General features: G+C 55.2%; 1 protein-coding gene across 4 annotated transcripts in view; it reads left to right on the top strand.

The window, feature by feature from the left end:
• The first annotated feature begins 308 nt into the window (after positions 1–308).
• The window catches only part of TNS1 (tensin 1), a 217,392-nt gene continuing 207,682 nt past the window's right edge, over positions 309–10,018 (top strand). For all 4 annotated transcript variants that reach the window (XM_055573427.1, XM_055573426.1, XM_055573425.1 and 1 more), the window contains exon 1: positions 309–453. In XM_055573427.1, the coding sequence (XP_055429402.1) occupies positions 421–453 (33 nt within the window). In that variant the 5' untranslated portion in view covers positions 309–420. The remainder of the gene's footprint in view (positions 454–10,018) is intronic.

Below are 10,018 nucleotides of genomic sequence, written 5' to 3'. Positions count from 1 at the left end.
CAGACTTCTGGCCAGTAGTGCTGGATCAAACCAGAAGGCAGGAGCAGCCCGGTAGCTCACAGGGCTTGGGTGTCTGGGATTGGGGGTACAGGGGAGGTTTGGGGGGGAGGGGCTGTCTCCAGTAGCTGTCCCTTTGTTCCGCCTTCTGCTTACCCCTTGCAAAGCAAAGGCTTCAGACCCTGCAAGCCACCAGTGGAGCTGGGAGGCGGGAGGAGACAAGAGGCTGGGACAAGGGGTGGAGTGGGGGGAGGAGGGGGAGGGAGGGTGAGTTGGAGGCAGGCAGGGCGAGCGATGCTGACTGAGCCAGAGCCGAGGCCGCTGCGGACTCAGAGCTCCCGTCTGCCTGCTCTGTGGGGGCTGTGAGCTCCGGGGGACCATCCGCCAGCCCCAACGTGGCCCCAGGGACAGCACTCAGCGAAGATGACATGGATCTGTCTATCCTGCATGCTCTGGGTAGGTGTGGTTGTGTTAGCTAGGAGGTTGAAGCCCCTACCCTGGTCCCTTCAACCTTAGCCTGATGCTGAGAGCCTGGGTGGGGGGAGTGCTGGCTGTGAAGGAGGGGGCCTTTCTGCCTCTGAGGGACCGAATTGAGTAGACTCTCAGCCTGAGTCCTTCCCCATCCCCTCGCCCCGGTTCTGCTGGTCGGTCCAGCCCCCCCACCCCCCTGCCCTCTCCCCCAGTTGAGTCCAGGAGCTGTGAGGCAAAGAAGCCATCACAAAGTTGGTTTCTTTTTGGAGCTTCTCCTGTCTCCATTCCCACTCCCACCCTACCCCTCCCCTGCACTGGGGGGGAAATTCGTCACCCCTCAAGTTGCTCAGCCTCAGAGTTTGAGGAAGGCGCGATGGTAGGGGGCCTGGGGAACAAGGGATATTAACGTAGAAAATGAAATCTGGAGAAGCCTGGCTGGAGGGAAGTTCTGCTTGGATTCCGTCACTTTTATCCCAATTTCAACTTCTAACCATTGCCACCTCTTCCTCCACAGCCCTCCCACCCTTACCAAGAACCACCCCCACGCACCCCCTAGTCCCGAGGAGGAAGACACGGCCTTGTCTTTCCCCTTTCTTGGCCCCAGATTTGGGAAGATGTGTGTCGGGCGAGTGCCTGAGGGGTAGGCAGGCAGGTCTGGGGCCACACGGTGAGGGTTAAAAGTCTTGAGGCCTGTCAGAGGGAGAGAGGGGGCTGACGGCTGGAGGGGGCAGGGGCTGGAGACCCTTTCCTCAGAGGGGCTTGGCTGGGCTGTCAGGCTGGGCGAAGGCATGCAAGGGTCAGGAGGGCGAGGAAGTCTTCCCTGGCAGAGGTTAATGTTGGTCTCTGAGAGAGTGCCGGCTGGTTTGGGGGATGGCGCTTCAGTCCCGGGTCCAGATGTGGTCTTCCCTGCCCTTTCCAGATGTGGTCTTCTCTGCCCTTTCCCTGTTCCAGCCGGCCCTGGGGAGGACCCTCCTGGGCTTAGGCTGAAGCCCAGGCTGAAGGACAACAGCGGGACATCAGACCTAGGCAGAGAGGGGAAGTGAGGAGCATTGGGATGAGGGCATTTGGGTGGCGTGTGGGGCTCTCAGTAACAGACTGAAGGCGTCTGGAGCGTCCTGCACAGACGGGGTTCTCTGGGCTGCTGTCCACATCTGTATAATGGGAGCCATGGCCAAGTTCATCTCTCCAGGCCCTTCTGGCTCCCTGGGCCCACCTCTGGAAGGCCTGTAGACTGTGCTGAGGATGGAGCCGGGCAGGGAGGGAGGCCTGTGGCGGGAAGGTTGGTGGTTAAACTTCCGGGGTGATGCTATTGTGGATGGAGACAAGGCCACGTCAGCAGAGAGGCTGTGGGAAAAGTGCCTCGTGGCTGTGAGCCTCAGTTTCCCTGGGGGGTGAAATGAGGGTGACGGAGGGGAGGTGCCAAGAGGTGAGCATGAGTGCCTTGTCCAGGTGACTCCTCTCCCCGAGAGCTGGGAGAGGGGACTGGGGACCAAGGGCTGGTGTGGATGCTACGATTTCTCTAAGGTTCTCCCCCCTCCTTTTCCTGTCCTCTCTCCTGTGACTCTCGGCCCCCGTCCCTCTCCAGCTTCATGGGACAACCCAGCGGGCGCCTTTCTGTGGTGGTGGAAGAGGCTGGTGGAGTGGACTGGGGAGGAGGATGTCTTTTCCCCATCCTGCTCTGGCCTGGATGCCCATCACCAGGGTGGGCCCAAGTCTGGGGGGGCGGCGAGGACTGGTCCTGGGGCACAGTCCTGATCCCATCAAACTTCTTGTCCCGGATCCTCCCGTGCAGTTGTCCCAGCAACTTTCCTCCTTTTTGCATGGACCTCTGTGGGTTGGGGTATAAGTTTGTAGCAGGGAGGGGAGGACTAGCTGGTGCAAATTATGGAGAGGAGATACAGAGGTCCTGGAGACCTTGACAAGGGGGCTGCTCCCATCTTGAGAGGCACCTGCTGGTGGGAGGTGGGTGGCCTTTGTCACGAGGCAGGGCTAGGCTCAGATCCTCCTCCTGTCATTTATCAGATGGGTAGCCTTGGCTATCACAGTTCCCTTCTTGAGCCTCAGTTTCCTGATCTGTAAAATGGGGAGAAGAACACACACCTTGTTTGGCTGGGGTGAGGACAGAGATGACATGCATCAGAAAACCAGGTACCCAGCACATAGTAGCTGCTCAGTAAATGTGGGTCCCTCATCCCACTCCACAAGACCCTGCTTGGCTCATAGGATGCCCTGCATCCCAGGTCTGATGTGTGTTGGCGGGGTGGAATCTCCCCAGGAATAGCTGCACACATTTCATCCACGGAGTCATCTGTCCATAGCACATAGTTTTAACAAGCTGTAGGAATAAAAACCACTTTATTAGCTGAGGTGCGTAGCTGTATATCATGCGTAACTTGATTTTCTCATCAAATGCTCCCATTGTTTGCTACTATATATTCAAGTATGGTTTATTTAGAAAATAATTACATGCCTATTAATTGAGGTTTTTTGGTGTTAGAGCTGCAGGCCCTGGGAGAGGGCTTATTAGGTGGGGCTGAGAGAGCCACAAGGCACGGCCAGGGGCCAAGTACAGCGCTGGGCCTGTGCTGAGTGAGCCGTGTGGCCTCTGGCTCATCAGTTGACTTTTCATCCTGAGTTTCTCACAGGAACTTGGATGCTGTCCTCTCAGGCTGCTCGCAGCTGCAGACAAAGAAGTGTTCTCTCTTCTGGAGCCCGTGTCCCTCCCAGCGCTAAGCACACATTTTTGTCAGAGGGTCCTTGTGAGCTCCCGGTTGCCTGGCGTGCACTCCTGCCCTGTGAACCCAACTCAGATCCCTCGGTCCCGAACTCGCTGTCTTTGGAGTTTCATTGGCCTGTAGGGTTATGCCCACCGTGGGGCCTCCTGACTGTGGGCTTGGGAGCTAGGCTGGGTGGTGTGACACTAACAAGGTCTGAAATAAAACAGACCCCTTTGTAAAATTTTTCAACATGACATTCGAGGCCCAAAGTCAGGGAGCAATACGGTACTGTTTTTCTGTGGTGCTCAGAGGAAGGATGGCAGGCCAGCCAAGAGAGCAGTGCCTGGGTTTCATCCTGCCTTGTCACTTGGGAGCTCTGTGACCTTAGGCAGGTGACTTCAAATCTCTGTTTCTCCATTGGTTTCCCCACCTACCTATAGGGTTGTTAGGTTTTAAAGGAGCCAATACATTTTAGAATAGTGTCTCTCCCCCAGTAAGGGCTCAAGAAATGTTAGCTCCCTTTCTACGACGGTGCAGTTCTAGGCCACACAAGGTTAGAGGCACAACTAGGGCCTGGCCCTCCCGCCTCCCCATCCAGGGCTTTCCATTCTGGGGATCTCCTGGGAAGGGCAGGTGGGGTGTGAGGACAGTGTGAAGGCTCAGAACATGCAGGCTTTCTCCTGCAGGCAACATGCATAGTCAGAGCACGGATTCCGGGGACAAATCCTGGCTCAGCCACTTACTAGCTGTGTGGTCCGGGCAGCCAAGTAGCCTCCCTGTGCCTTCCTTGTCTCCAGGTCCTTGACTTACACTATGTCGTTTGAACCTCACTGTAATTCTGTGAGGTAGGAAGGGCAAGGATGGCTAGTTCCAGTTTCTGGCCAAGGCGAAGGGGTCCCACAGAGGGCAAGTGGCCTGCCCAGGGGGCCATGGTGGGTTCAGTGCTCCTGAAAAGTGGAAGGGTATGGGCTGGGGGTTTTGCACCTCTGGGTTGAGGGGTCGGTGACCAGCAGCCCAGAGATGGGAAATGATGTTAGGGAAGCACTGCGCTGCCATCTAAGCACCACCCACCCATATTCCCTCCACCTATCTCGCCACTGATCATGGAGTGCCCACTTTCTTCAAGAAGCTGGAAGATACCAGACAAATGATTGCAGTAAGATGGATATTATCCAAGAGGGAATCTGTAAGGACATTTAAGGAGAGACCTCGCCTAGACTGAGGGAGAAGGAGGGACATATCAGGAAAGAGATGTTCTCCTCTTGGGAGGTGAACTTTAAACTAGATCCAAAGATGAAGTTGAGACTGCAGAAATCCAAGCGCAGGAAGTAAGCATAACTGAGGAAAGATAAGATGGGGTAAACGTTGGCCAGAAGATGGCCTTTGGGCAGAGGAGTCCTGACAATGTAACTGCCTGGGCTTCTCCAGATAATACAGGCGGTAGCTGTTGACACACCTTCGGAAGTGGTGGTACTGCCGTGGTTAGGGACTGGGGACCCTATCTCAGACAGACATGAATCTGAATCTTCATTCCGTCCTGGCTTCCCTGGTGCCCCAGAGCATCCTCAGCCTCACTGTAGGATGTCGCGGTGAGGAATCAGTGAGGGAAGCCGTGCCAGGCCCTCGCCATCAGGACAGGCCCGTTAATGGGGTTTCAGACCACCCACATCTCTGTGCCTGGTGTCTCAGATGGTAAAGAATCTATCTGCAATGCAGGAGACCCAGGTTTGATCCCGGGGCTGGGAAGATCCCCTGGAGAAGGGAATGGCAACCCATGCTGGTATTCTTGCCTGGAGAACTCCTGTAGCCTGGAGGGCTACAGTCCGTGGGGTCTCAAGAGTCAGACACGACTGAGCGTCTAACACTTTCACCTTCACTGTGCCCTCCCACTCCAGGAGCTGATTTTTTCATGTTAGAGCACAAAAAGGGACCCGGGGCTTAATGCTCAAAAATGTTGGGACATGGTTTATAAAGCAGCCAAGTGGGGAGAGAGAGAGAGAGGCAGGCCAATGGTGAGAGATGGGCCAGCTCAGGAAGCCCTGTCAGGGGCCGAAGGCCACCAGGCAGAATCCGGGCTGCCCAAGCGTCTGCGTGCTCCTCTGTCACATGGGGAGCTCAGTTACAGCCATTCTCTGCATCTTTCCTCCCTTGGAGACCCAGGGCTGCTTGGCATAGGAGAGCTCGCTCCTCAGCTGTGAGGACCCCCTGAACCCGTGTTCTGTCCCCTGAGGGCAGGACAGTGGCAGTGGGTGAAATCACTGCAGAGAATGAGGTCAGGCAACAACTCCATTGGATTTGCTCCTTCTGACGTGTTTTGGGCTCACATTGTTCTAGACACAGTGGACACGGAGCAGAAGCACATGCTGTGCTTCTGGTGCGTGTGCCTGGTGGACAAGTCCAGTGCACACCCAGGCGTGACAACACAAATCAAGAGTCCACGCCTAAGTGAGTGCTTACTATGTGTCAGGCGCTGTTCCGGTGGCTTTTCAGGCATTGTCACAATCTATAGATGGTTGCTACAATTAGCCCACTAACAGATTAGTAAAGTGAGGCAGACAGGGGTTAATTAACTCGCCGGGGGTCACCTTGCTAACAAGTCGGATTGCACAGGGCGCTGTGACGGGGCGCCAAGCACGAATGACTGAGGAAAGGAAGGGGTGCTGGGTGGCGCTTGGCCCGAATCGAATCATGAGGAAATGATCAGATACATCCAGATACCGAGGGCCATTCTGCAAAACAGCCTGGGCTCTTCAAAAAAGTCCGCGTCATCAAAGAGCAATCATAAGGTGGGGTCATGTGTCCACATGAAAGAAGAGGAAGGAAACCCAGCAACTAAACGTAATACAAGATCCTGCCTGGATCCTGAGTCCAAAATAAAAACAAAGGCAAAGACCCAGCTTGAATGGGTGTTATTGTGGCAAAAGGGGAAATCAGAATATATTACTGAATGTTGGATAATGCTATTGTCGCGAGGTCGAATTTCCTGAGGGTGGATTATATTGGATTGAGGTAGGGGACAGAGACAGAGGGTGGATAGAAGTGGCAGAATGCTCACAAGCAGTGAGTCGGGGCCAAGGGCATATGCATGTCCATCTTTTCCAGAGCTTTTAAACATTCTACAATGAAAAAAGAAAAGTAGTATGGAGAGACTGATTTTGAAAGGGATGGTGGGGATGTTATTTGGGAAGATTTCCCTTCGGGGATGAGGTTTGAATGAAGCTTTCAAGGATGCCTATTAGCCTGACATGCTGAGAGGCAGGAAGGACATTCTGGGAAGAGGGAACGGCAGAATCAAGGCTCAGGTATGGATCCAAGGCAGGGAGTCAGGGAATGGGGCATGGGGATTGAGATGGCTGGTGGGCCGAGTATGGACCAAGGCTGCTCCCTGCTGATTGGAGGGAGCACACATTTTATGGTGGATGCTCAGGAAGGCATGGAAGCCTTTCGCAGAGAGTGGGGGTGACCCCAGAAAGCTGTGTACCTTAGAGGCTGTGCAGGGCGGAGGGAGACCAGGAGGCTGTTGCCACAGGCAACAGTGCCCAGGCAAAAAAAGTGACAGGGCCTCTAATAGGGCAAAGGCAATGGAATGAAAAAGCACAGGAGGGCCAAGAGAATATTTAGGAAGCAAAATTTACAGAGTCTGGCAGCTGGTTGGATTGGAGGGTGGAGGGCTGGGAGGCGTTGAGAGTGACTCAGAGTTTTCCACCCGGAGCGACCAAGAACACGGTCAGCGCATTAGCTGGCTAGGGGCTGGGGGGTGATGGTGATGGTGAAGAGGAACTTTGGTGGGGTGGGGCGTATGTGAAGGTGAGATGGGGTTGGAGGGAGCTTGCATGTGTGGTGCTGGCGGGGGGGAGTGTCCCAGACTCCAGCCTGTAGCTCCACTGGGAGTCCCAGTCTTCCTCACAGAAATAAGCACTGATGCCAACCAGGTCCTGGTGTCCCAGCCGACGGTGATGAGACACGGAGGGGTGGATTGCTGGGAGAGGACTGAATGACACTCCAGGTTTGTCCGGGGCCTGCTTTATCGTGATTTTCTTTCCCGAGGCTTACCGGCTTGCCGACTTCTGTCCTCTGGCCTCGTCATCCATGGCTCCTAGTGTGGGGCCCAGGGAGCCCAGTGGGGCAGGGCTGGGGATGTTTTCGGGGTCAGGAGCTCATGAGCTGAGGACCTCTAGGCTTATCAGTCCCCTTTCGTCACACCCCCACTCCATTGCGCTCTGCCCCACGGGGCAGGGAGGAGCCAGTAAACAACCATTCCCACCCCAAGGCCAAGAACTCCCGCCAAGGCTGCCCAAGCCAGATGTGCCACACCCCTCTGGCAGCAGCGTGACTGAACAGAGTGGGGAGGGGGCAGGGAGAGATTCCCCCAGAGGGCCAGAGCAGCCCTCTGACGCTGGCTGGGCTTGTTGCCGGGCTAGGGCTCTGGGCTTGGAGGGTGGGGAAGAATGACTTCAGCTGGGACCCTTTCCCTTTTCTGAGTTCTGGCTCTCAAGAGAGGTGGACCGGGGACAGACCAGGCAGCTTCTGCCGTGGCCGGGCCTCTTCTGCCCTGAATTTTCCCTAGGTCCGTTAGGAGCTAATCCGGCCAGGGAGGGGCCAGTGAGCTTTGTGAGGCTGTCTGCCACTTGTCAGGGAAAATGATGCTTATTGTCATAACAAGCCGTTACCCTTGAGCTTGGTGCTTTATGGGCTCCGTTCTCATCCTCTGCCTGTACCTGGAGAGTAACCGTGGGCGGGGCAGGGGAGGTGCTAGACCCTCGTTTATCTTCTTCCTCTGGATTTTGACCTATGATTGTTTGAAAGTTCTTTTCTCCTGTCTAATCATGAGTTCTGGCACCTTCTACCCACTGGGGTTTTGTTTTGCCTTTAGAAACTTCACAGCCATGACAGCTCCTTCAGATATTTGAAGATATTCTACCCTATACTTCCTCCTCCGTCATCCCAGGAAATCTTAAGACCTCTGTGGATGACTCGTAACAAGATTACCAGCCATCCCAGTGTATATAGCCAGAGATGCTGGCAGAGTCAAGGTTATGACCTGGGGTCACTTTCCTGGGCATGGCCCAGCTGGCCTCCTCACTCCCACTGGGGTTGCCCAGCCCCTCACGGAGGGGTGATGCCCCATTAGACAGTGCTCTCTCTGTAAACGTCAGCAAGTCCCACCCCCTAGATCCCACAGTCCCTTCCTCTCAGACTGGCCCATTGTTTCCCGGATACTGTGTACACCCAGGCTGTCTTGTCCAAACCCCTCACTTCCATTTGGGGACTATGAGGCCCGGAGAAGGCCACTGATGGTCCCAAGACTGCCAGTCTAGAAAGCTGGTCTCTAGACTCCCATCCCAGAGATCCCAGAGATCCTTTAGCCAGAGAACCAGGATGGGGTGGATATAGGGGACAGGTGTGTGACGGACCATCACCCAGGGCAGCTCAAAGATGCCGTGAGCAAGGCCGGAGAGCGTGTTTTCTGAACCTCATGTCTGTTCTCCAAGCCCACGGGGGAGGAGATTTTGTAAACCAGACTTTATGAAGTTGTCCAAGCAGAGCAAGCAAGCCCAGGACCCAGGGGAGAAGTCTGGGTGTTTGCTGGTCAGCCTGGAAGGCCAGCCTGCTCCTCTTCTGTTTACTGGGCAGATTCCACTGCCCTGACTTTGCTTTAGTGGGGAGGCCTCTTTCCCCGGGCTTTAGGGAAAGGGCTAGATTTGGGGTCGTAGGCAGATAAGGCTGGAAGATACGCTGGTATGGGGAGCTCTGCTGACTTAGTGGGGTGGGAGAGGCAGGCTTCCGGGGGCAGAGTAGGCTTGAGATGATTGGGCTTTAGGGCTTCCTGCATGCCCCTTCCAACATGCCTTAAATTGAGCCCCAAATCCCTTCCCTGTTTCTCCTCCCATCTAAGCCTTGGCTACTGCAGTTGACAAGGGACTGGGTCTCCTCCCTGGAAGGTCAGTGACAGAGATCATTTGGAAGGTCGCCAGCAGGGGGCTGAGATGGGAAAACACGGGAGGTGAGACCTCAGAATAGGAGAGGACTCACCTGCCCCTCCTGGTGTGGGATAAGAGGTACTGGGTCAAGTCCAGAGCCGGGCAGTGCCCTGCCCCCACTCTCAGTCCACCCCCTCACCCCCAACCTCAGCTGAAGCTCCCAGAATAAAGTGTCTGGAATATCAGAACCTGGGTCCTGCTGCCTGGTCCAGCCAACAGCGGGCACAGCTGGGCTCCTGCACCTGCTGGCTTCACTACCCTCTACTCTCTTTGTCTCGGCTCTGGGCTTTATCTCTGCTCCCTTCTGCCTCCCCACCATCTCAACATATAGTCTGTCTGTCTCTTTGAATTTTAAGACCATCTAAAACTTCAGAAAAGTGTCAAATACAGTGCAGAGAGCCTTCCCCGCTGCCCCTGAACTATTTGAGAGTAGCTGATCCATTGCCGTACCCTCTCTGAAGGCTATGCTATGCTAAGTCACTTCAGTCGTGTCTGACTCTGTGTGACTCCATAGACGGCAGCCCACCAGGCTTCCCCGTCCCTGGGATTCTCCAGGCAAGAACACTGGAGTGGGTTGCCATTTCCTTCTCCAATGCATGAAAGTGAAAGTGAAGTCGCTCAGTCATGTCTGACTCTTAGCGACCCCATGGACTGCAGCCCACCAGGCTCCTCCATCCATGGGATTCTCCAGGAGTACTGGAGTGGGGTGCCATTGCCTTCTCCGACCCTCTCTGAATACGGCCCTATTTTCCTACAAGGACTTTTCCTACCTAACCCAGCACAGCCATCCAAGTCAGAAAATTGCCACTGATGAGTGACTACCTTCTCATCCTTGGTCTCCGCTGAAGATCG

This window comes from Bubalus kerabau, chromosome 3, assembly GCF_029407905.1.
Source record: "Bubalus kerabau isolate K-KA32 ecotype Philippines breed swamp buffalo chromosome 3, PCC_UOA_SB_1v2, whole genome shotgun sequence".
NCBI classification, from domain to species: domain Eukaryota; kingdom Metazoa; phylum Chordata; class Mammalia; order Artiodactyla; family Bovidae; genus Bubalus; species Bubalus kerabau.
This window is presented reverse-complemented; position numbering and strand designations above follow the sequence as displayed.